This window comes from Zingiber officinale, unplaced genomic scaffold (assembly GCF_018446385.1).
Source record: "Zingiber officinale cultivar Zhangliang unplaced genomic scaffold, Zo_v1.1 ctg182, whole genome shotgun sequence".
NCBI lineage: Eukaryota > Viridiplantae > Streptophyta > Magnoliopsida > Zingiberales > Zingiberaceae > Zingiber > Zingiber officinale.
In genome coordinates this window covers 473,348-500,999 of record NW_024589871.1, presented here as the reverse complement: position 1 = coordinate 500,999, position 27,652 = coordinate 473,348, and the positions used below count along the sequence as shown (strand labels likewise).

The 27,652-nt window shown below is 38.4% G+C and overlaps 1 protein-coding gene across 1 annotated transcript; it reads right to left on the bottom strand.

The window, feature by feature from the left end:
* Positions 1–18,788: 18,788 nt before the first annotated feature.
* Positions 18,789–26,302, bottom strand: LOC122036619 (protein COP1 SUPPRESSOR 2-like). Its single transcript, XM_042596005.1, has 7 exons — positions 26,150–26,302; positions 25,818–26,057; positions 25,625–25,739; positions 25,481–25,554; positions 24,489–24,646; positions 21,982–22,150; positions 18,789–19,314 (listed from the first exon to the last, which is right to left on the bottom strand). Exons 1-6 carry the CDS (start codon positions 26,254–26,256, stop codon positions 21,990–21,992), a joined length of 855 nt encoding a protein of 284 aa, XP_042451939.1. The 5' UTR covers positions 26,257–26,302; the 3' UTR covers positions 18,789–19,314; positions 21,982–21,989.
* Between the last annotated feature and the right edge of the window lie 1,350 nt (positions 26,303–27,652).

Sequence of the window (27,652 nt, the reverse complement as noted above, 5' to 3'; positions counted from 1 at the left end):
TAAAAATATAAATTTTTTTAACTTCATTTAAATTATTTCTGTTAATTTTTTTTCTAATTTAAATTTTTTTTTGACAAGTTGCACAAAATTTTATCTTTAACTTAGAATTTTTTTTTTGCAACACTCAAAAACTTTCTAATTTATTGCAAAATTTTTTTGAGAATGACCCTTAGACTTGTTAAGAAATCTCATTTTTTATATGATCAAGGGAGAAGAATATTAAGTCTAGGGATAATAATCTAATTTTTTAATTGAAAAATCTTCTTGTACTTATTTGCAAAATTATTTATTTTTACATTGCATTTGTTTACCCTACCTTAACTTGGGTTGCTCATATCATCAAAAGGGTTGCATTTGTTGGAACCCTAAGATTATTTTGATGTGATTAAACAAGTTAAATTAGGTCATGTTTGATTTAACCCTTGTGTTTAAGTGTGCAGGTGCTTAGGAGCACTGGAAGTCGAGTGGAAGACGCAGCTAATGAGAAGGATGGCACGGGAGAGAGCTAACGGGCTCGGTGCATCCGAGGACGAGGTGTGGCGGAAGAGTACACCAGTGGACGAGAAGAACGTACACGATGTTCTAGGGACGAGAAACTGGGGAGGAAGGCTGCTCGAGGAGAAGACCGGAAGTTGAGTTCGGGTGAGCCCTATTCCGGATGGCCGAGATCACCCAAACTAGCAGGGCCAAAGCGGAAGACCCGGACCGAGACGAGCATAACCGGAGCAGAGGAACCAGATCGCAAAAAGCCAACCTTATTGACTTGTGTGGTTTGGGCGCCTGGAGCCTATAGAGTCCCGGTGCCTGGAACCCAAAGTTTATCACAAGTGACATGGACGTTGACTGACGCGTCGGGAATAGAAATATAACGCTTATTTCAACAGTTAGAATAACAACTTGTAATTCCATTCTTTCTGTTTTACTTTTATTTGTGGGTTGTTAACGTTGTAAGAGGCTACTCCACCTGAAAGAGATCTTCAGAAAAGTGCACTTCATTCTCCTTGGATTAGCAATCTTCTGATTACAAACCAAGTAATTCCTCCTGTGTTTATTTTCTTTTAATTAGTCTCTTTATTTTTAATTACAAGTGTTCCTATTCAAGTTATAAGTCGAGAAAGGGTTGATTTATTTTTGTAGGGCAATTCACTCCTCCCCTCTTGCCGACCACCAAGTGACCAATATAAACGGGTATTTTAAATACCATAAGGGTCAAATTAGGAAAATATCACAGAAATACATTGCTAAGAAATTCTTAATAAATCCAGTATGTAGGAACCTATACCGGGTTCCAAAATCATATTTAGGTTAACTATTTTTCTGGACTTAGAGCTTTCAGAAAGAAAATTAAATGTTTAAATTTTTTAAGAGACTTTGTCTATAAGAGGTTGATGCTCCAATAACCAAGAAGACCTAGTGTCACGTCACAGTCTGGAAGTCAATTATTGAATTGAATGTTTAATTGACTTATTGTGAAACATTTAACTAATACTTTAAATTTTTGTTAGAAAAATAAATCTGATCATTAAAATTTGTTTAAAGTTTTTTTTTAAACGTTAATCTAAACAATCTTTTCCGTTAGATTTTTTTTTATCAAAATGCAAATGTTTTAAATTTGGTCAAAAAAATTCAACTTTTTGTGAAATTTTTCTGTTCAACCCTTGCAAAAAAAAAAAATTCAATTAAAGGAGTTTTTTTTTTGGTTTTTCCCTTAGGCTTTTAATTTTTCAAAAGTCATTTTAAAAGTACCTCATTTTTAATGTGATCAAAAGGGGGAGTAGTAAAGATTAAGTCTAAGGGGAGAGTAGTACAATTTTTTAATTTTTGTACTTAATTTTTTTTTATTTGCAAAATTTTTTATTTTATAACTTTTTTTTTGTTTTACCCTAACTTAACTTGGGGTTGCTCATATAAAAAAGGAGGAGATTGTTAGGACTCTAAGATAGTTTTGATGTGATCAACCAAGTCAGATTATGTCATGTCGGTTTTTAACCCCTGTGTCTAAGTGTGCAGAAACCTAGGAACATAGTAAGTCAAGTGAAAGTCGCAGCTAGCAAGAAGGACGGCAAGAGAGATCTGATGGACTGGGTGTGTCCGAGGGACAAGTTGCTGCGGAAGAGTATGCGGGCTCGCGACGTTTCTGAGGGACGAGAAGCCGGAGCAGAAAATTGCTCGATGGCTGGAAGTTGGGTTCGGGTGAGCCCTATTTTGGAAGGACGAGATCACCCAAGTGGAGTCGGAGCCAGAGCGGAAGACCCGAACCTAAGTGAGAAGAGCCGGAGCAAGAACTCAGACCAAACAAGTTAACAAGCGGGCACCTGGACCATGAAACTTATCCAGATTGCATCAAACGTGATCCGTTACGATGGGGATAAAGTTTTATCCCCTCCAGGCGCCTAGAACCCTTCAGGCACCCCGACCAAGGTATAAATATAGCACTGGTCCTAGAAACCTAGATAGAACACTTGAGAACACTTGTAAATGATTTTTTTTCTAGCTTCATATTTTGAGTACTTCAACTGCTGTAAAGAGGCTTCTCCACCCGAAGAAGAATTTAGTGCGCTTTTCATATTCCTTGGATTAACAACCTCCCCATTTTTAACCAAGTAATTTCTTTATGCCTCTTCTTTTTAATTTCCATCCTTTAATTATTTTTATACAAGTGTTAATTTTGATAAAGTTATAAAGTTTGAGAAAGGTTCACTGTGTTTTGCAGGACTATTCACCTCCCTCCAACCGACCACCAATGGTCCTGCAATAAGGAGTCGTTCACTAGTTGGAATTAGTTGGGAACTAATTCATCGACGGATAGGGATCGTTCGCCTTACAAACACATTGTGGAGTAGGAGCTCTAATCTCCAAACTACGTTAAATCGTTAGGTTTGCTTTCTTGTTTTAATTTAATTTTTGTATTTGTATTTCCACTAAGTGCTAACGAGTGTAGGAAACAAACAAATAATTTGGAGTGGACCGTCTATTCACCCTTCTCTAGCTGAGCATCAAGGATCCAACACCAAGTGTTTCACTCCCAAGGACGATTGCACCAATAATTATTAATAAAATCATGAATCTTGTCCAACTGCTCTAGTCCATTCCCTGAAGTGAATGTGTCAACTGACAACAATTCTAGACGTGGATGAGGATGTGGAAATAGTCATCGTCAAGGACGTGGCTATCTTCATGACAGTGGTCATGGCTAGAATGTTTACTGTAATGATCGTAGTGGACATACAAATCATCAAAAGTGGAAAAATAATGAGACAAAACAAGAAAAAAAGTGGATCTAATTAAAATGTTGAGAATAAAAACTACGGATGTTGAGTGTTTGGACATTGGCCGCATACCTATCGTATGCCAAAGTATCTTAACGAGCTTTATGAAGTTTCATTGAAGGAAAAGAAGAAGAATGTCGAGGCAAATACTCTATCTTAAAATAATGCTAATAATATTTGTGAGGGTCTTGAAAATTTACCTCAACTAAAAGTTAGTGATTTTTTTAGATAACGTTGAATTTGATGATTTTAATTAATGTAATTATTTTCATTCCTTAATATCTATAATAAATTCAAGTTTATTGTTTGTTTGTTTTTTTGAAAGACTCGTGGATATTATTGCATCTAAACTGGGATTAAAGATCGAAGATGAGAATCTCTGTCTCGTAGTATGTGACTACACATATAAATTTCTAAACAAAAGATATTTCTCTCATCTTATTATGAAAAAGCAAATTGTGAATATTATTTCGGGTTAGTATAACCTTAATCGAAGGCTCCGGTAAAACAAATGTTTAACTACTAGAAGGGACTAATTTTTTGATCAACAATGCATTATTTCCACTCAAGTCCCATAAAAAATTATTAAGTTTTAAATATGTTCATTTTAATGGCTATCATTCGAAACAACCAATATGGAAATAACGAGTATTTATGCATTAATCAACCAAGGAACAAATGGATTCTAAGGATAAACCCTCAAAAGAAAAGAGGAATAAATGGGCAAATTGATCATATAGAAACGGAAATAATTCATTATTTCAATAAGGAAAAACTTCCAGAAGAAGTTGAAAGAAATAAATAAGAAATATTGATAAATTACATTTCTACAATGAGATCGAACAAATACAAATATTGTTGATATATTTACATACAATGTGGCAATTGATATTATGAATGAGGACTTTCAACCCATGACTTTAAAGGAATGTCGATCAAGAAGGGTGTAACGATCCGCCTTCTAACTACTAGGCTGTAAGACGAATCGCTACAGTTGTACTGAACTGGCTGTGCGGAAAACTGATCTAATTTAAATTTTTGCTAAACTATTAACTTCGGATCGATCCACAGACCGATCTACTGATACTGGTACGGTAGGAAACTCCGGATCGTTCAGCCGACCGATCCATAACTAGGCTATAATTCTGTACGCTGCTGGATCGGTCTGTCGACCGATCCAGCCGGCCCCTGATCAGTCTGCTGACCGATCAGTGAGCCGCGATCCAGCTCCTGATCGATCCACGGATCGATCAGGGAACGAACAGAAAGTTTCTGTTCGCAGAAACCAGATCGCTGATCGGTCTACCGACCGATCAGAGGCTTCCCAGCTCTTGATCGATCCACAGATCGATCAGAATACGGTCTACCGACCGATCAGAGACTCCCTGATCGGTCTGCTGACCGATCAGGGGTTTCTGATTTCGAGCTGAAACTCTGATTTCAGCACTCTGGCGTGCCAAAATACCACATAACAACTATCTAATGCATGATAAACTATTCTAATAACATGTAGTAACAATTCTAAACTTAAGCTAAAGCAAGGTTCATCAACTCACAACCTTTAACTACTAGAAATGCATAAAAAGCAAAGTATAAGAAAATGTCTTAAGGAAGAACTAGTTTCTAATTTGCTAAACTCTCCAAGGTCTTTTATTCCAGTTCCTGCCACACACACCATCCTTTGCATTGTCCTCCAGCTCCCTCTGCTAGTCCATCTTTCTTTTACCTTTATCTGCAGTATAAGGAAAAATAGTATCTGTAAGGTTAAAGCTTAGTAAGAAACCATCTACCTCACAAAAACATGCAACGATGCAAATATGATTTTAAATCATGCTATTTGAAAAGAACATACTGAATATGCAAGCATGACATGGCATGGTATCGTACAAAGCATGACATAACATAAGCTGAACATAAGCTATCATAAGGTATAAACAAGGAAGAGCTAAACTGAAGCTAAACTGATACTGAAATCAACCTCAACTAATATAACAAGTTTTGAGTTTTGAAAACTATTTCATAATAAGTGAAAATACATAATCATGCTGTTTGGGCCCGACAGCTGTGCGCGCATCCCTAACTAGACCCGAGTTTGCAAGTCCCGAATTTAGTAGGGTTAACTAGGTTATCTAAACCTAGGGACGACTGTGGGAGTCCAACCCAATGGATATCTGATCCAGTACAGTGCCACTGAAAATAAAATACTGAAAATAGCTAACTGTTCTAACTTGCTGTTTCTAGGTTATCTAAACCTAGAGCTAGGTTGTCTGAACCTAGAGGCGAATATGGGAGCCCACCCATTGGACCGTAGTCCCATATAAGCTAAAATACACTGATTTACTGTTTTAAACGCTTCTAATGCATTTAACTGAGCTATTAAACATAACTGAGGTGGTATTTAGCTACACTAACATTTTACCGAACACTTGGTGTGCTCCAACTCTCTCCTCTAATAGGGAGGTCACCTCTAGACACCCGACAACGTCTAGAATCTCCAACTAAAGGAGAACAACGTGTCCGGCCCGTCTAGAGGTGCTCAACTAGATCCCTAATCCTCGAGGAGGGTTTAAACACACCCCAAGCGCCGGAAAAACCTGCATATAGCTAAAACTAATGCGTGGGAAATCAAACGGAGCTATTATACTGCAGGTGAGGGGTTTCTTACCTCCTATTCGTAATTTCTTACGATTCTATTCGCTAAAACTCCGGTGGGGATGATCTTCTCGACGATCCGCTCACGTCTTCGCGTTCCTCTCGCGGAGAAGAACCTTTTTCGTGTTGGAGTCGTCGCCGGAAGGAGTTCCCTTGACCCTTGGGCTTGGTGTGCTGTGAGAAGGAGGAGGAAGAGGGGCGCCGAGAGAAGGAGGAAGAGGAGAAGGGTGGCGTGAGGGTTTCGGTGGAGAGGGATGTTGCCGAACCAAAATCTAAAATAAACCAAACCCAACTTAAGTTCTTAATTTATATTAGTTGGATTATTGAACCCAACTCCAATATAAATATAATTGGTTCCTCTTTTTTTCAGCACGGCCCTGCTGGGTTCACCGGTTACTAACATTATCCCGTATACCATAGGTCTCGGGTTCCATTCCCGCCTAAGCTATTTTGCGGTTCTAATTATTTTTGCTACTTCCGATACTCGGAAAATTCCGGAAAAATATCTAAAAATTCCAGAAAAATCATAGAATGTTTCTAAAAATAATTTGAGAATTTTCGGGCGTTACAACTCCCCATACCTTATAAAAAGTTCGTCCTCGAACTTAGAATAATTCTGGGAACTTCTGTCTCATGCTGGCTTCTGACTCCCAAGTTGCCTCTTCTGCTGTGTGACTGTGCCAAATGACTTTGACTAATGGTACTTCCTTGTTCCGCAATTTCTTAACTGCTCGGTCTATTATCTGAATAGGCCGACTCTCATAGCTGAGGTCTTCACGGATCTGTACCGACTGGGGCTCAATCACCTGAGTGACATCTGGGGTATGCTTCTTCAGCATAGAGACATGAAATACGTTGTGGACAGCTGACATTTCCTGGGGTAGCTCTAGCTCATATGCTACCTTGCCCACTCTTCTGCTGATAAGGTATGGTCCCACATATCTGGGACTTAGCTTGCCCTTCTTCCCAAAACGCATTACTCCCTTCATGGGAGCTACTCGAGAACACCGCATCCCCCGAAAACTCTAAGGGTCTAGGGTATCGGATAGCTTTTGGCTCTCTATCCTCTGGTGGATCTGTTGTGCAGCTGTGGTATCTGCTACTAGATCTGTCTCAAGCTCTAGTTCCTTCTGTTCACCACTCATACTACCAGATTGGAGATCTACACCTCCGTAGAGAGCCTCATAAGGTGCCATGCCGATAGTGGCACGATAGTTGTTGTATGCAAATTCCGCTAAGCTCGGATATTTGCACCAACTTCCTGAAGTCTAGGGCACACGCTCGGAGCATATCTTGAGTACTGATTTACTTTGCTGTCCATCCATCTGCGGATGGAATGTTGTCTTGAACTTTAACCGTGCCCAATCTTGTTGTACACACTCCCGAAGTATGATGTAAACCTCATCTCATCGAAATAATAGTACGTGGGACTCCATGAAGTCTGACGATCTCCTGGAGATACAACTGAACTAGCTTCTCCATGGAGTAGGATATCTTGATAGCTAAAAAGTGGGCTGATTTAGTCAACCTGTCGACTATTACCCAGATGACGTCAAAACCGTTCGTGGTTCTGGGTAGTCCCACTATGAAATCCATGGAGATATCCTCCCACTTCCATTCTGGAATCTGTATAGGCTGCAGAACTCCTCCTGGTCGCTGATGTTCTGCCTTTACCCTCTGAGGTGAGGCAGATGCTAACATATCTGGCGATGTCTTGCTTCATCCCGGACCACCAAAAACGGTTCTTCAGGTCTTGATACATTTTGGTGGAACCTGGATGCATCGCATAGGGAGTCCTGTGAGCCTCATCTAAAATCTGTCTCCGTAGCTCCTCCTGATCTGGAACACAGAGTCTGTCACCAAAATACAACACCCCGCTATCGGACACTCTGAATTCTCTACTCTTTGATTCTGCTAGCCCTTGCTTGATTTTCTGAATTTCAGGGTCCTGTTCTAGAGCTGACTGAATATCACCAAGCAAGGTAGACTCTAAGGTCATAGTAGAGAGCTGCCCAACGATGAGTTCGAGACCGAAATTTACGATCTCCTTCTGTAGGGTTGGTGACATGGCTGCTAGAGATAATAAGGCAACACTGGATTTTCTGCTAAGTGCATCTGCTACCTTATTTGCTTTCCCTGGATGGTAGAGGATGTCTATATCGTAGTCTTTGACCAGCTCTAACCATCTACGCTGTCGCATATTCAGATCCTTCTGAGTGAAGAAGTACTTCAGACTCATGATCAGATACTCTGCACTGAGCTCCATATAGGTAATGTCTCCAAATTTTGAGGGCGAACATTCTGCAAGCTCAAGGTCATGAGTAGGATAATTCTTCTCATAATCCTTGAGTTGTGAGGCATAGGCGATCACCTTGCCGTTTGCATCAAGATTGCTCCTAGTCCCAACTTAGAGGCATCACTATAGATGTCAAAGCTGGTGTTGTCTGGTAGAGCCAAAATGGGAGCACTGGTCAATCTCCTTTTTAGCTCGCTGACAGTCCTCTGTCCACTGAAATTTCCTGTTCTTCCTGGTAAGAGCCGTCAGTGGGGAGACTATCCTGGAGAAGTCCTCTACAAACTTTCTGTAATATCCTGTTAATCCCAGAAAGCTCCTGATTTCGCTGGCGTTCTTAGGTCTCTTCCAGTTACTTACTGCTTCTATCTTGCTGGGATCTACCATAATACCATCCTTTGAGATGATGTGACCCAGGAAGGACACCTGATCTAACCAAAATTCACATTTCGTGAACTTGGCGTATAGCTGGTTCTGCTGAAGGGTCTGCAATACTAGTTTCAGGTGCTCTGAATGTTCTTCTTGAGTTCCTGAATAGATAAGAATGTCATCGATAAACACAATAACAAACTTATCTAAATACTTCCTGAATACTCTGTTCATGAGATCCATGAATGTAGCTGGAGCATTGGTCACGCCAAAGGGCATGACTACGAACTCGTAGTGTCCGTATCTGGTTCTGAAGGCTGTCTTCGGTATGTCCCCTTCTTTGACCTTCACCTGATGATAACCTGATCTGAGATCTATCTTAGAGAACACTGCTGCTCCCTTTAGCTAGTCGAACAGATCATCGATTCTGGGAAGGGGATACCTGTTCTTGATCGTGACTTGGTTCAGTGATCTGTAGTCTATACACAGTCGCATGCTTCCATCCTTCTTCTTCACGAACAATACAGGCGCTCCCCATGGCGAGTGACTCGGGCGTATGAAACCCTTGTCGAGCAGCTCCTGTAGTTGCTCCTGAAGTTCCTTCAGTTCTGCTGGAGCCATGCGATAAGGCGCTTTGGAGATAGGATTTGTACCGGGAATGAGCTCTATCTCAAAGTCGATCTCCCTGTCTGGTGCTAAGCCTGGTAACTCTTCAGGGAAGACTACTGGGTAGTCACACGAACCTCTGCTAGCTGTTGGTTCTTGTCCTGGCTGGCGTTGACTACATGCGCTAGGAATCCTGTACACCCTGAGTCCAGTAGCTTCTGTGCTTTCATAGCTGAGAGAAACCTCTTGGCCTTTCTCTTTGGTTCCCCGCTGTATTCGAATTGCACTGCCGCTTCAGGTTGGAAGATGACTTTCTGTTTACGGCACTCTATGGTAGCACCGTATCTGATCAGAAAGTTCATTCCAAAGATAACATCATAGTCGGTCATTTCTAGCACTATCAGATCACAAAAGAGCTCTCTGTCTGCTATAATGACTGGCACTGCTCTGAGCCAGTGCGTGGATGCCATGATCTCTCCTGAAAGTAGTGTCGTCAAAAATTGACCACTGAGTGCTTCTGAGGGTATTTCTAACTTTTCGGAGAACACCCTGGCTATATATGAATGGGTTGCCCCAGTATCAAATAGAACAGTAGCACTATACTGAAAAATGCTAATCTAACCTGTGACAACTGTCGATGTTAGGATCAAAAGTAGCTAGAGGGGGGGTGAATAGCTCGTCGCGTTCGCTCGGTGCTTGGCGTTGCTCGGCGTTGCTTGTTTCTTCAAGAATATGCAGCGGAAAATACAGAAACAAATACAACTACGCTAACACTAGGATTTTACTTGGTATCCACCTCCAAAGGAGGTGACTAATCCAAGGATCCACACCACGCACGCACCCTCCACTATGAAACACTCCTTTTCGGTAACTACCGAGGGCGGAGAAGCCCTACAAGACTCTCGGTACAAGAAGAAGGAAGGGAAATACAAGTTAAGCAAAAGCTTACAAGATGTGCAGTAAAAACCCTAACCCTAACTTCTTCCTCTTGCAATAGATCTGCCTCTTGACTTGGAAAGCCTCCAAGAACCTTCAAGAACTGGCGATCACGTGCTTGTAGAGAGCTGTGGAGGAGCTGGAATGACTCTGAGAAGAGCTCGTAAAAGAGATGCCGAAGACCACGCTCGCCTGCGGACGACGCCAACGGTGGGATCCCGATCGATTCGAATGTTCGAATCGATCGGGGGGCTGAATCGATCCACGGATCGATTGAGCGCCCCCAATGCTCGTGAAAGCGCTGGATCGATCACGGATCGATCCACGGATCGATCCGGCGCTTATCACGCGAAGCAGCTCGTCGATCGATCGGCTGATCGATCGGGACCTCGATCGATCCACGGATCGATCCGAGCTTCTGAAAGAATCCGGATCGATCCACCGATCGATCCGTGGATCGATCCACGGATCGATCCGACTTGGTTTTGCCCAAAACCAAGTCCCAAACCTCCTAACCAACATCCGGTCAACCTTGACTGTTGGTACATCATGCCTCGCATCTGGTCACTCCCTTGACCGGGACTCCCTCACCAAGTGTCGGTCAATCCTTTGACCCACTTGGACTTTTACTCGTCGTGCCAATCCGGTCACTCCATTGACCTACTTGGACTTCCACGGATGTCCGGTCAACCTTGACCCATCGGACTTCCTTCCTTGCCAAGTATCCAATCAATCCTTTGACCTACTTGGACTTCCAACACCGGATGTCCGATCATCCTTGATCCATCTGGTTTTCCTTCCTTGCCAAGTATCCAGTCAATCCTTTGACCTACTTGGACTTCCCAACACCAGATGTCCGATCATCCTTGATCCATCTGGATTTCCTTCCTTGCCTGGCTTCACTCACCAGGACTTTTCACCTAGCTTCACTCACTAGGGTTTTCCATCTGCCTAGCTTCACTCACTAGGACTTTCCATCTGCCTAGCTTCACTCACTAGGACTTTCACCTGGCTTCACTCACCAGGATTTCCTTCTGCCTAGCTTCACTCACTAGGACTTTCGCCTGGCTTCACTCACCAGGATTTCCTTCTGCCTAGCTTCACTCACTAGGACTTTCCAGTCAAGTATCCAGTCACTCCCTTGACCTACTTGACTCTTCTTCAATCAATATCTTATTGTCAAACATCTAAACCCTAACCAAGACTCAGCTTGGTTAACCAGGTCACCCTTGACCTGAGGGATATTGCACCAACAGTCGAGGCATTGGCTACATCCTCTCTGGTGAGTGAGTAGATCCTCGCATTCGCCATAGCTGGAGGGGCTTCTAATCTGCCTTGGCTGATAAGTGGACCTTCTAGAGTGGCCTGCATCTGATATAACTGAGCTGGCTGGCCTGCATACTGAATCTGCTGTGGCTGAGGAAGACCGGTCTTGTTCGGGCACTGCTTGGCCATGTGCCCTTCTTGTCCACATTCAAAGCATCCTCGTGTGCCCTTGCGACAAACCCCTGGGTGGAATTTCCCACAAGTAGCACACTTTGGATAGCTGGGTCGCTTGCCAGATGGTCCTCCTTTTGGTTCACTCCCTGATTTGCGCTTGCTGTTGGAGTTCCCTTTCCAGTTAGAGCTGTGGCCTTGCTGTTTTTGAGTGTGAGAGTTTCCTTGGCCTTTGGACTCTGAGGAGACTTGCTTCTGCTGCTTTATGCTGTTCTGGTAATGCTCTGTGGTCAAGGCACTGCTCACTAACTCCTTTGTGGTTTGTGGCCTATGTATGCCACCAGCCACGTTCACTATCTTCGGCCTCGGCATCTTGAGCATCAACCGGATTCGTTCCTTCTCCGTGCTGACTAGCTTGCACAGACGAGCCAACCTGTTGAATTTCTTCACGGCTTCCTCAATGAAAGGTTGACGAAACTCGGTGAACTCGTCGTAGTGGCGGTTCAGTAACCCGTATGTGGAAGAACTCCTCGAAGAACTCCTTCTCAAAGTCAGCCCATGACACTGGGCGCTTCGTTCGATTCTTCTCCACCACATGCGTGCGTCTCTGTCAGCGTATGAGGCACACTTCACCTTCGTGTTCGGCGGTCCGAAGCTCCATCGTGCTCTCCGATATTTTGAACCGGCTTGTGCATCCCATGGTTCACTAGTGCCCGAGAAGTTCTCCGGCTTGCCGCTGCCACTGGATCGATAGGCTTCCTTTCTTGGCTCACCTGCTGGGGCTGCTGGTGCTGGTGGAGCTGGTGGAACCTCCAAGACTACCGGAGTAGTCAAATTCGGTTCGGGGTGACTGTGGGGTACTCTGATTAGCCTTTAAGGTGGCTATTTCTGTTGCTGTAATCGAGCCACTAATCTTGTAAGGTCCGGAGGAGGCACCGCGCCTCTTCTTGGGCTCGATGAGCTAATGCCCTTCTAGCTGGGCGTCCTCGTGTCATTTCTAAAGACATAGAGAACATAACATAACTAATGTAATCATAGTTATATAACTACTGATATCATGTTTAAAACTAGCACAGACTAACAGGCAGTAGACATATAAACATGAACTGTAATAACAAGACAAGGAGCATAAATAAAGTAAAGGTATTCTTACTTGGAAGCTGCAGGTACAATGCTGATGTGAGTGTAGGAAGTATGGAACACTGCTCTGATACCACTCTGTAACGACCCGCCTTCTAACTACTAGGCTGTAAGGCGAATCGCTACAGTTGTACTGAACTGGCTGTGCGGAAAACTGATCTAATTTAAATTTTTGCTAAACTATTAACTTCGGATCGATCCACGGACCGATCTACCGATACTGGTACGGTAGGAAACTCTGGATCGTTCAACCGACCGATCCATAACTAGGCTGTAATTCTGTACGTTGCTGGATCGGTCTGCCGACCGATCCAGCCGGCCCCTGATCGGTCTGCTGATCGATCAGTGAGCCGCGATCCAGCTCCTGATCGATCCACGGATCGATCAGGGAACGAACAGAAAGTTTCTGTTCGCAGAAACCAGATCAAGGATCGGTCTACCGACCGATCAGAGGCTTCCCAGCTCTTGATCGATCCACAGATCGATCAGAATACAAACATAAAGTTGCTGTTCGCAGAAATCAGGTCCCTGATCGGTCTACCGACCGATCAGAGACTCCCTGATCGGTCTGCTGACCGATCAGGGGTTTCTGATTTCGAGCTGAAACTCTGATTTCAGCACTCTGGCGTGCCAAAATACCACATAACAACTATCTAATGCATGATAAACTATTCTAATAACATGTAGTAACAATTCTAAACTTAAGCTAAAGCAAGGTTCATCAACTCACAACCTTTAACTACTAGAAATGTATAAAAAGCAAAGTATAAGAAAATGTCTTAAGGAAGAACTAGTTTCTAATTTGCTAAACTCTCCAAGGTCTTTTATTCGAGTTCCTGCCACACACACCATCCTTTGCATTGTCCTCCAGCTCCCTCTGCTAGTCCATCTTTCCTTTACCTTTATCTGCAGTATAAGGAAAAATAGTATCTGTAAGCTTAAAGCTTAGTAAGAAACCATCTACCTCACAAAAACATGCAACAATGCAAATATGATTTTAAATCATGCTATTTGAAAAGAACATACTGAATATGCAAGCATGGCATGGCATGGTATCGTACAAAGCATGACATAACATAAGCTGAACATAAGCTATCATAAGGTATAAACAAGGAAGAGCTAAACTGAAGCTAAACTGATACTGAAATCAACCTCAACTAATATAACAAGTTTTGAGTTTTGAAAACTATTTCATAATAAGTGAAAATACATAATCATGCTGTTTAGGCCCGGCAACTGTACTTGCTGTGCGCATCCCTAACTAGACCCGAGTTTGCAAGTCCCGAATTTAGTAGGGTTAACTAGGTTATCTAAACCTAGGGACGACTGTGGGAGTCCAACCCAATGGATATCTGATCCAGTACAGTGCCACTGAAAATAAAATACTGAAAATAGCTAACTGTTCTAACTTGCTGTTTCTAGGTTATCTGAACCTAGAGCTAGGTTGTCTGAACCTAGAGGCGACTATGGGAGCCCACCCATTGGACCGTAGTCCCATATAAGCTAAAATACACTGATTTACTGTTTTAAACGCTTCTAATGCATTTAACTGAGCTATTAAACATAACTGAGGTGGTATTTAGCTACACTAACATTTTACCGAACACTTGGTGTGCTCCAACTCTCTCCTCTAATAGGGAGGTCACCTCTAGGCACTCGACAACGTCTAGAATCTCCAACTAAAGGAGAACAACGTGTCCGGCCCGTCTAGAGGTGCTCAACTAGATCCCTAATCCTCGAGGAGGGTTTAAACACACCCCAAGCGCCGGAAAAACCTGCATATAGCTAAAACTAATGCGTAGGAAATCAAACGGAGCTATTATACTGCAGGTGAGGGGTTTCTTACCTCCTATTCGTAATTTCTTACGATTCTATTCGCTAAAACTCCGGTGGGGATGATCTTCTCGACGATCCGCTCACGTCTTCGCGTTCCTCTCGCGGAGAAGAACCTTTTTCGTGTTGGAGTCGTCGCCGGAAGGAGTTCCCTTGACCCTTGGGCTTGGTGTGCCGTGAGAAGGAGGAGGAAGAGGGGCGCCGAGAGAAGGAGGAAGAGGAGAAGGGTGGCGTGAGGGTTTCGGTGGAGAGGGATGTTGCCGAACCAAAATCTAAAATAAACCAAACCCAACTTAAGTTCTTAATTTATATTAGTTGGATTATTGAACCCAACTCCAATATAAATATAATTGGTTCCTCTTTTTTTCAGCACGGCCCTGCTGGGTTCACCGGTTACTAACATTATCCCGTATACCATAGGTCTTGGGTTCCATTACCGCCTAAGTTATTTTGCGGTTCTAATTATTTTTGCTACTTCTGATACTCGGAAAATTCCGGAAAAATATCTAAAAATTCCAGAAAAATCATAGAATGTTTCTAAAAATAATTTGAGAATTTTCGGGCGTTACAAAGGGATTGACCAAAATGGAAGGAAGTAATTCAGACAGAACTAACATCTCTCTTAAAACATGAGGTTTTAGGATCCATTGTAGAAATGTCTGAAGTTGTTAAACTAATAAGATATAAATGGGTATTCAAAAAAAAAAAATGAAAAACCTGAGAATGTATGATACAAAACTCGACTAGTTGCATAAGATTTTTTCACAATGACATAAGATTAACTATGAAGAGATATATTCTCCTATAATGAATGCTATTACTTTTTATCTTATTAGTTTAGTAGCACAAAGAAGACTTCATATTCAGATGATGGATACCGTTACAACATATTTATATGATGCACTAGATAATGACATAGACATGAAAGCCCCAGAAGGACTAAAGATGTTAGAAGCATGTAATTCTTGAGAATTATTTTCTATTAGATTACAAAGATATTTGTATGGTTTAAAATAATTTAGACGTATGTGGTATAATTATCTTAGTGAATATTTATTAAAATAAGGTTATATAAATAAGCATATTTGTGAATATTTGTTAAAATAAGCTTATATAAATAACCATATTTATCCAAGTATTTTTATAAAAAGGTATGGATATGGTTTTGTAATAATCGTTGTATATGTTGATAATTTAAATATTATTGGCACTTCTGAAGATATCTTAAATGCAATAGATTATTTTAAAAAAATCGAAATGAAAGATTTTGGTAAAACTAAATTTTGTCTCGATTGAAATTTCGAGTATTTAAAGAACAGTATTTTTATCCATCAATCAATTTATACTGAGAAAGTTTTTAAATGATTTAATATGAATAATTTATACCCATTAACCAGCCCAATGGTTACTCGATCACTTGATATACAAAAGAATTCTTTTCTTCCTTAGAATGATAATGAGAAAATTCTTGGTTCTGAGTGTCATACTTAAGTGCAATTGGTGTTTTAATGTTTCTTGCTAATAATACCCCCAATCATTTGACGGTCGACTATAAGTTGATCTAGTAATTTATTTCCTTTCACATAACCTGGGGACGAGCTGAAGGGGCACTTGAGATGAGCATAATCATATTTTTTTCTACAATAATATGACCCAACCTAATTTAACAAAAACCTAATTTTACTTTTGTTGTAAATTTATTAGTAAGATATAATTCTGCTCCAACCAAAAGATATTGGAACATAATTTAACCTTTTTTCGATATTTCTGAGGGACGATTGATATGGTCAAATGCAAATTTAATTGGGTATATAGTTGCATAATACTTATATGATCCACACACAACCAAGCCTCAATCAAGTTATGTGCTTACATATAATGGAACAACAATATCTTGGAGATCTCTGAAATAGACTATAACTGTTACTTTATCAAATCATGCTAAAATAATTGGACTTCATGAGGTAAGTCATGAATGCGTGTGGTTGAGGTCAATAACTTATCACATTTAGATATCATGTGGTTTATTAATAAATAATAAGACTCCAACGATACTTTATTAAGATAATACAACTTGCATAGTAAGGTGGAATCTATCATCCCAATGGCTCCACACGACCCACCCCACAATCATCTATGAAGAGATAAATCGATAAATTATAGTTGGTCATTGTGTGGATATTTTTCTAGGCTTTGCCAAGATTTAGCCCCTTGCCTATTATAACAATATCTACCCAATAATAATCAACTTATCATGCTTCGGATATATCAAAGCACATATGATCTACAATAAAATGGAGATATTGACACATAAAATTTCAATCAAGTAGGAATTCTAGCTTACCGATTTATTTAAAAAATATTACCAACTATAATATTTAAGAAATTGATTCAAAAGATTGGAATAGATAGTAAGTGATGATTTAAACATGGGGTTTGTAATATCAAAATACATGCATAAAGAAGGATATACTCTTTTAGGGTTGTTTTTTTCCACTAGATTTTTTCTAGTAGGATTTTAATTAGGCATATTCTTTATACAATAAACTTCTACGAGAGGGTCTTATAAATGATACGCATTTATTGCGGATGTTTACGAGTGACCTTAGTGACCTTTTGAATGGATGATCATTGACTTTTGTGTTACTCTGTCATGATATAGTAACTTTTGCTATATTAAATAGATGTATCTTTCCATTACGTATCAAAAGGCTTATAAATAGATATCTTTGTAATATAGTAAAATAAAAACTTATTCGTTTTTTTTAAAAAAAATTCTTTCTATTTTCTTGATATTTTATTTTAATAAATTAATTTATATAAAATTTAATTATAAAAAGTATGTATAAAAAATATTTTTTATAAATTTGGGATTCTCTTCCAAATATAATATTTATAGCATGTTAAAAATAAAAAATAATATGCATTTCATAAATAAAAACAATATAAATTATAAAAAAAAACATGATAGATGAACTCGATTAAAAATTTGAATAATAAATCGTGAATAAGATTTATGAATAAACGTGAATTTGACTCGAGGATGAAAATTTTTTTAATAAATGAACTTAAACAGGTACATAAATAAATAAATAAACAAAGCTAAACTTAGCTCCACTCGTTTACTCTCCCAATTTTTTTTTTTCTAAAAATATACTAGATTGTTAAATCAATTTTATGGACTAAATAACTACAATCAAATTTAAACTCCTCAAGGTAAATAACCACATCAAATTTAAACTCAATTTTATTTTTTTTAGTTGACATATTTAACTTACAGATTAATCCTAGGAATGATCGATTTGACTCTATAAAAATTTTTTACTGATCATCAGACTAAATCAAAATGTACAAATAATCCATCAATCTAACATTATTAGATCAATCGTCCATTAAAAAAAAAAAATCATCTTTTAATCTATAGAAATGGAACTCAATTCTAGTATGTTTAAGAAATTAAGAAGACGCTCTACCATGCTTGGTAAGTCAGCAGCTAGTAGAGGCATGAGGGTTTTCAATTTTTAGTAGTGCATTTTCCTCTTTAGCCAAACCTATAAATTGGCTTTTGGGATAGTATTCAACACTGATTATTTGTCTTAAATTAAAACGGAAGCTAAGCTGCAACTCAAATGAAATGCAATCAAGGACAGTAGAAGTTAGTCCCTAAGAGACTACTCAAACCAAAATCTAATTTTGTGGTATTATCAAACATGACAAATAAATAGCATTTCCGACCAGATTTTACCCACCATTTTATCTGTTTGTTTTTTTTCTTGTCTTAAAATCCTTGCAGACCAGCCACCACTTCTCAGTTTAATGATGGACCGATATTAAAACTTGTTACGAGAACAGTCAGCAAAAGTTTAATCTTCCTGGTCACTCCTCTCTCTTTTTGGAATTAAAAGATAAGAGAGCATCGGTGGCACTATAAACCAGTTCACGGAACAAATGCTCTGTCTGCCACATGAGTGAGTATATACTGCTTTTTTAAACTACTGTTAATGTTTGCAAGCTAAAGCACCACTAAAGTTGAGATAAGAGCATCTTTAAAGAAAAGATTATGCTTGATGCGTCCAATGCTAAAAAAATACTCTAATAATTTCCACATGTACCCACAATAGTGCTAAATTTGCCGTATGCCTATAGTGTTATAGTATAATAATACTTCATTCGCTACAACATAAAGTATTGCTACAGAGGCATTGGAATTATTAGTCCAGCTGAAAAAGAGGCTCAGGGTCTCAGAGAAACCATTAATCCATCACAATGCTAAGGCAGGTCAAGTTACTAAATTTTTTTCAGAAGAAACAGTCAACTTAGCTTCCATCTGGAAATTGTCTCTGAACTAAGATCAACTTACTGATCAATAAGTTGATCATTGCAATAATGAGTTTTATCATCAGAAACATATAGAGATTTTAAATAGAAAACATGCCTAATCAGTTATTTCATACAAGTATATACCATTTTGGTAGTGCCATGTTGAATATCTTCCAAGGTAGTAGTTCCATACCCCTTCAGCTAAGGAATCTAACTTGAGCAGTGAAACATCCTCATCGAAAGTACCGGAGCCATGATCTGCCTCTAACTTCCCCGCAAAAGTTATCTGCTCACCATCTTCTCCCGGTGAACTGTTTGGCAAGTGAATATCTGACTTCAAGAAGAAACATGACATTCTAACATTGTCATTCCCAATGCTTAGATTTATTTCATCATAAATCTTGAGAACACGCGGAGAATTTTCTCCAGTGAAGGAAACTTCATCTGTTTTTTCTTTACCTGACAAAATGAACATATAAACTGCCACTGAACATATTGAGGTGGAAATAAAAAGAGGGCAGAAGAAGATGAGAACTTTTGAGCAAAGAGGGCTTAATAAAGAAACAAGAATGATGATAAAGACAAAGGGAATGAAAAATTGATTGTGCAACCCATCCTCCAAGTGAGCATTGAGATTTTTCATCAGCACAGGGAGATTAATAGCCATGGCACCAACACAAAATTAGACAGCACCAGCAAATTTATAGAAGAGAATATATTCTTCAACTTCAGAGTGTGACATTCTTACAGGTTGGGAGTTAGTGGAAGCAATTCAAAGAGAGATTCTTCCTTTAAAATTGTGAAATAATTTGAAAGATGCTCATGAATAAGTACATTAATAAACAGGAGCATATTTTCAGAAGAAAGCAGTACACTGTTCTGTAAATGTCTTTTATAAAACTTCAATCAAAATGAAAATGGAGCACTGCAGCAATTGTACCTCAATATGGACTCAGTCAGACTTAGACTGATCAAACCAAGTCTAAGTTTAGATAAATGAAAATTCCTAATCATATTAAAAAAAATCCAAAAGTTTCCAAACTTCACATCCCATTTTGATCATGTGTACTATTTACACAATTGTCCAAGTGAATTCAGTTACTTCTAGTACAAGCATCTGGCTGCTACTCCGCAACTGAATGTGATATAGATAGACCATATTCTCAGTGTAGGGCTCCTTAACAAAATCTTACTATTTTATTAAAAATCTCCTCCCTTTACTAACTAATTTTGATGAAGCCTAAAATGAATTTACGTTAATATCCTTTTTTCTTTTCACACTAAAAATAATTTCAAGGTTTATTAGTAATTTCACAAGCGAAACAATCAATGATCTAGAATTCGAGACTCAGCTGCGGCATATTATTATGAATTTTTTTCATCATTAATTTTCTCTGGTTGTTTATATAAAAACATATAGTTCTCTTTAGTCCCACATCTTAGAATTGACAACACTATGATCAAAGAAGTTTCTATAAATATTTTAGGCCGACAATGTTAAAAAATATACTTTTCTTAGTTTTTTTACTAAGATAAGTATAATATTAAATTAATTAATTTTTTTCATAGGGAAACCGTAAGGGTGACACTCGAAAATCCAAACAATTCGGATTTTCAAAGTCCAAAATAATTCAGATTTTCAAAAGTACTTTACCCTAATGACTCTACTAATGATTCAACTTTAGTATTTTAATGCTAAAATACTTTAATTAATATAATTTCATTAGTAAAGGGTCAATGTAATTTCAATGTATTATATTACACACGTTACGCGTGTGCACAATCACTAGTATTAATGACAAATATAATCAATCCAGTTTCAGCATTTTGGCAGACTGAGAAGATGGAGACTCAAAAGTGTTTCTTCTCTTTTCATACAACTAGGATTCTGAAAGGATGATGACTTATGAGTGCAAAAGTTGGTTTTCAAAATGGAAGTAAACTACAAGTTTTGCATTGTGATTCAGAAAGAACAAGAAAAGAGAAATGATCTATTTCCCAAAATTTAGGAAAAATGAGTTATTAGACCTAATATAAACTCTTTAAAAAAACTGCACCGCTGACAACAGTAAAAAGTGTATATGAATGATAAAAATTATCAATAAAACTTAATAATTTGTCATTAAATTTTTTGATGATAATAATTTTGTTACTAGATTTGTTGCCCTAAATTCCGCTAGAAATAATCTGATACGGCAGGAAGTGTGAAATTAGTGACAACATTCTTCGTCACCAAATGATACAATAGTGATAAACGTTTGTGACAATTTTTTTTCCCATCACATACATAATTATAATCCACAGAGATTTAACACTAAAAAAAAAAAAATTAATGACAGCTATTTAATATTATCTGTGGTTAAAATTTCATCTTTTTATAGTGAACCCACAATAAAACTATGTGGATCATGAGTCCATAACTTTTTTGACTTGAGCTCGAACCCAACTTGGGAAATCAAAAACCTGCTCAAAGGGATAGGTTGGGTTTTGGATCACTAAAGAGTAAAGAATGCTATGGAAATTATAAATTGGGTCTAGTTGGTTAGTTGTGAATAATCTTTTCTTTGATTATGGAATTGGTTGGGTTATGTCATTTGTAGGTCAACTGCTACATATGTTCCACTTAATGAATTGGGTTGAATTAGATTTTCAGGAAAATGTAATAGGAGGAGGGTTGTGGTGGATAGAGTGAAATAGTTACAATGACCATGAGTCATGAAGGTGAACGACAGCTATTGGTGATCATTCATCAATTACTTCCTCTCACAGTGAGAAAGCTCATCAGTGTGGTCAGCATGATTCTTTGGAAATTTATAAATATGGTGAAATATTATTCCATATATTAAAATAATAGAATAAATTGTAACTTGGATCCAAATAGTGCATTCTTCCAATATATACAACACATCTAATTCAGTGACAATGCAAGTGTACCAAAAAAATAAGAACATACAAATTTAGCTACATGTCCTGCAACAATAAAAATCAGTATCAATCACTGATTTCCTTAATTGCAGTCACAGCTGGTGTTCTTGCTTTAATAAGTATCAAGAGATGGGTTTGAATTCGCAAATAATCCCAAAGGAAAAGAAGAATGGCATTCTTTTCTGGTTTCCATAGACTTACATTTAAGATTATCTTCGCATCACGCGATTTCTTTCTCGTTTCCGAAATCTCTCAAGCATAAACTCATCAGTAGCAGTTTGCCTCCATCTTGCAGCATCTGAAGTTTCTGTTGGTTTTCCATCCCTTTCATTTTCTCTCGTACCTTGGCCTTTGTACAACTCTGGATGCTCTGCAATGCAAAGACTAGCAACTGAATACCAGAGAGAATTTGATCATTCAGCTAATTAGAAAATGAATATGGTTTGTTAGTGTTGTATATGCAGGAGAGGGAGGGAGGGAGGGAGGGAGAGAGAATAAAAGCAACTTCAAATAACTGAAACTAACACACATACATCAAACATTTAGAAACACTTGACTGTTAATAGAAATAATTAAAGTTTTGGTTGGCATAGTTGAGTATTGATGATATGCACCTTCCGGTGCAGACCAATTATGTGTATGTGCAAATTGGACTAATTATTAAGTTGAGTGAAAAGTCAAACAAATAAGAGAAACAAAATTTCTCAAGATATCAAATAGATAGCAAGCTAGATATTAATATGCAACTACAAATCAAATAAAAATTAATGTGAATTTGACTTGCATTTGTTTAAATCAGAGAATAAAAATTAATGTGAATCCCAAACAATCATACCAAAAATAATATGTATTTTAATTTTTTTAATGATAGAAAAATCAAATAATACATAAAATTTTGTCATATTTATAAATGCATGTATTCACATACACATGTATACTAACATATAACATAGGGTTGTAAATGAACCAAACATTCGTGAACAAGCTTGGTATACAGTTCGATAAAGCTCGTTTATATTTGTTCAATAGTAAAAAGAATATATAAAATAAACAAGCTTAACGCTAGAAAGGTTGGTTTGTTAGCGTTCATGAACAAAAAAACTTATTAATTAAGTCGCGCAAAATATAATTATAAATTTTTTCCATTCAAATACATACAAATATAGTAATTTATAAATTTTATAATTTTAAATTATCCATAATATGTTAAAAATAAGAAAATAATATAAGTTCCATTTGTTAAATACGCATTTAACCTAATTTATAAGGGCAATGACACTGTCAATCAAACTCGACAAAAAATCCAAACTTAGCTTAAACTCAATAAAAGGGTAGCCCGGTGCACGAAGCTTCCGTCATGCGGGGTCCCGGGGAAGAATCCATTGTATGCAGCCTTATCCTGCTTTTTGCAAGAGACTGTTTCCAAGATTCGAACCCGTGACCTTTTGATCACATGACAATAACTTTAATGTTGCGCCAAGGCTCCCCTTAAACTCAACAAGATTTTTAATAAAGAAGCTTCAACAAGCTCGATAATAAACAAGCTTGAATATAGCGAAGCTCAGGTCGGTTTGTTTACACTCCTATATATACATGATTATGCTTATATCTATATATCCTTGATGGTTCAATTCAATTTTAGAGATTTATCATTAGCCTAAAATAAAGCTCAAAGTTCGAATTCTTATCTCGAACTAGGGTTTCTCTTCTCAGCCGAAACAAGACAATGTCATGCCGAATGTACCAACAATCCATGTAAGAGGCACTAAGGAGAAGAATTGGGGAAGGAGGTGGAATGCTAGCAGAACCTTTGTCCAAGGTGAAAAACTATGGAAGATGGTGGAACATTTGACAAAACTCTTGAACATGGAGAAGAATTGAAGAAGGAGGTGGACACGCAACCAACCAATGTCATAAAACATATGCAATCTCACTGTCATCGCAAACACTCAACTCAACCAACCTTACGAAACACTCATTTAATCCATGCTAAAACTAAATCTAAACTTGGAACTTTTTATTTTCGGAACTAAAACCAAACCCATGAACCAAAATTTTTAGTTTAGTTCGATTTGGCTTTTCAATCTCAATTTGGGAATTACACCCCCCACCAAAACCCATTGGGCGACACATGGGGATAACATTGGTGAAGCATGGAATTTTCACCAATACCAATTGATTTTTATTTTGACAAGCGGGCACAATGGCATCTATCATTTGTATGAGATACAGAACAAGTTTTAAACTATGAAATTGAATTTTTGAAGTTTAGCATCTTCTAAAAATTTACTAATTCTATTTCTCTCTATATAGACCAAAAATGGCATAACTTGCCATCTTAATTATAGTAATTTATCAAACACTTGTATCCTTCTAGTTTTGACATTTTCCTACACTCGAAAACTATCTTTATTTAAGGCCACGTGCATGTGAATGATGAGGATGTTGAAATTTAATGCATATGTATTGACTATCACACTAGATAATTCACCAATAGTGAGAAGTGAACAATCTCAAATCCACCTCAAGGATGCTCAATGTATTAACAGACCTTGCCTAATATCAACTAATCCTACAAGATTTGCTTAACTTGCACCACTATCTAGTATACAAACAAATGATGCTTATACTTGGAAGTGCATATCGAAACATTATTTCACTAAGAAGGTATTAAGAGAAATAAATAATATTTTATGAACACAAAATACCTCTCTGAAGCTTTTCTGCATAATCCCGACCACGTTGGAAGTAATCTGCACTATAACTTGAAGGAATATTTAACTCGGATTTAGTTTTCCTGACAAGTCTCTTCTCTTGCAATAACTTTTTGGCAGCCTCAGTTTCTTCAATATTCCGTAGCTTGTATCTGTAGCATGAGAAAAATCCTAAGTAAAAGTGTACTGCATGAAAATGTCTATGAGATTAGAGAAAATTTTTTCACTAACATATGCTAATAGCGATATAGAGAAAGTAGATGGTATATCAGATGAAAGAGATAGAAACTAGTTCTTCAATAGAACTGCATCATTTCATGTTTACTGACACATGGACACAACTATGAGCTTTTTCATGATGGGCAGAGTCTGGCCAATGAAATTATCCAACAATTTCAAAAGTTATTCAATTGATACATATGAACTGGAAATAAGAAGTTCAAAAACATGTTACACTATTGAAGTTGTACATTTGTCATAGGTTTTAAAGTTTCTATTTTATCCCCAAAACATAAATTTGGTTAATGCTTCCTCTAAACACTAATTTATTATCACATTCCTCCGGATGCAACCTGGAAGATTGCCCTCTTTTTTCTAATAATACCCCAGAGAGAAGCCAATGAATCTCACTATTCCAAATGATTTATATAGCCTACTGATTCTGTGAAATTGATGTGTTTATCGAGTTATTCATGAAGCTGCTTTGAGTATCTTCATTGACAAAATACTCCCTATAAACACCAAAAAAATCTTCTTCCATATGTGAGAACAACTAACTGGGGTGTAGCCAATTTTATGGTACCAAATCAATTTTTATCTGAGCTCATATTCAATGGCGCCATCTTATTTATAGATAGAACATGCAGTCTTTTATTCTAAAGAAGAATCTAGTGTTCACCTCCTATAAATATTAAAATAAATAAAAAAGGGGAGGGAAATTTTACAGAAAAAGATATAAGAGATATCATTCTAATAAGGGAAGTTACTCTATCGGAAGCTGGATTTCAGCAATGCCCGTTGTCCACTGTGTCGAGCTTTCTTCCGAATTCCTCTTCTTCACCTGCAATAAGAGTGTAAATTCTCTCTCTCTCTCTTTTTATCTTTTCCAATGTAAGCTAATTTGAGCTGACCTTAAGATGTTCAGGCACAACATACAATTCATCCATCGGATCTTTCTCCTCCTTCTCACCTGAGTCGATCCTCTTACCGTGCCTCTTTGCCAGTTCTCGCTCCACATACTTAAGCCTTCAAAGAGAAACCATCAAAGCAATTTGCTCGACTTGTCAAAAATTTGAGAGGGGTGTCGAAAGGACCAGCACGTACATGTTGGGGTCCTCGATGGTAACAGCTGTCTCCTGAGCAAAGGTATCCTGCAGAACGAGGTCCTCCTTGCCGCCATCTCCATCGCCTTTATCGCCGCCCCCTCCCCCTCTGCCTGCGGAGCCCTTGCGGAAGGCGGATCCGGGGCCGACTGATGAATGCTGTGGAGTTGTGGAGAGAGCCGGGATTCCGTCCTTCTTCTCCCGTTGCTTCTGACGGAGCTTCACCTCCTCCAATGCCAACCTGAAAGCAACAGATCCCCGTCCACATAAGCAATAGGAATGGGAGGACGACTGAATCCGAGAGAATATTTTTCTGGTGGAACGGAATCCTACCGGCGCTCCTCTTCGTCGTCATCGGTGTCATTGCCATGCAGATCTAGGGTTCTCTTCCTGAAGTTCTTGGCCCGCATGGCTTGATTCGATTTGGGCTTGCCTATCATATTTAATCCAAAACTAACGTGTGATGTGGTATAGGGTTATGTTTACCGCAAGCACAATAAAGATAACCAACTTTTCAAAAATACTAGTAGAATTATCAAATTAAATAAAAAATATAACTGTCCTGTCCCATAAATACAGAGAGATAAATATAAATATTAAATATATAGTGGGATAAATTCCGCTCATCGTTTATTATCAAATTAAATAAAATTGAATGGATGCACTTGAGAAATTTAAAATAATAATAATAATAAATAATGTAATCGTCTAGTTTAAAATATAGTATTTCTTTTTAAAAGATATATATCTATTTGAGAATGGGTTAATTCTCAATTTAGTCCCTCATTATTGATGTGGTGTTTATTTTATCCTTAATTTTTCAATTGATCAAATTTAGTTTTTCAATTTTCGAAATTTTTTCCAAATTGATCATTCCGTCCAAATTCCTGTTAAAATAGACGAGAAGACTTGTTTAACCGATGGAAGTGACCAGTTACTATTATTCTTGCGCTATTTCCCTAATCCTAACATTGATTGAGTTTATGATTTAAAAATTTGTTTCCTTTGTTGGTTTATAAGCTCCGAGGAAGCACTGACCGAGACATCAAGGCTAGCAACGAGGCCTTCACCTCGGCAGGACAAGCTCCCATTCTTATGGCAATTGAAGTCATCATCAATGTAAGGACAAGATCCAGGAGGATAGAAGGGTTCAATACTTTCATCCCACACCCACCTCCCGCCGAATATGTCGCATTCCGTGGAGAGACCGCTCTGAGCTTTCACCTTGGCAGGAGGACTGGACTCGTTCCTTATTAATGCAGCAGCATCAGTAACGACAGGGACTGTAGCGGCTGCATTAGGAGAAGGAGGAGGAGGAGTCTTCACGACTAAACTGCTAATCTTTTTTCCATTTGTTCGATTCTTCTCATCAGGCTGTTGATGTGTAATTTGGAGATCTTGGTCTTCAGTTCCGCTCTTATCAGAAATCCACCCTTCAAAATAAGTCTTTTCCAAAGAAAAAGAAGAATTGGCACCGCCATTTTCGTTCTCGGAACTGACTCCTCGGTTCGCCAGCAACAGATCCGCCAAACCCTCGCTCACCGCCGCATCTTCTCTTGGGGAAGGCGACGTTGGAGGCGGTGCGGAGAGCTAAGAGTCCGCAGGCAAAGAGAAGAAGCGAGAAAGCGGAGAGAAAGAAGCAGAGGGATCAGCGTTGAGAAGGAGGCGTGAGAAAGCAAAAATAGAGGCGGTCACCACGAGAATGAAGAGGAGGAAATAAGTAACTGGTCACTTCCATTAGTTAAACAAGTCTTCCCGTCTATTTTAACGGAGATTGGACGGAATGATCAATTTAGGAAAAAGTTTAAAAATTGAATGATTAAATTATAGGGGGGA

Coding starts and splice junctions, on each gene's coding strand:
- LOC122036619 (XM_042596005.1), bottom strand. CDS start 26,256: ATGATAGGCAAGCCCAAATCGAATCAAGCCATGCGGGCCAAGAACTTC. Junction 25,740..25,817: donor ACCATCGAGGACCCCAACAT/GTACGTGCTGGT, acceptor TTCTCTTTGAAG/GCTTAAGTATGTGGAGCGAG. Junction 25,555..25,624: donor TTGTGCCTGAACATCTTAAG/GTCAGCTCAAAT, acceptor CTCTTATTGCAG/GTGAAGAAGAGGAATTCGGA.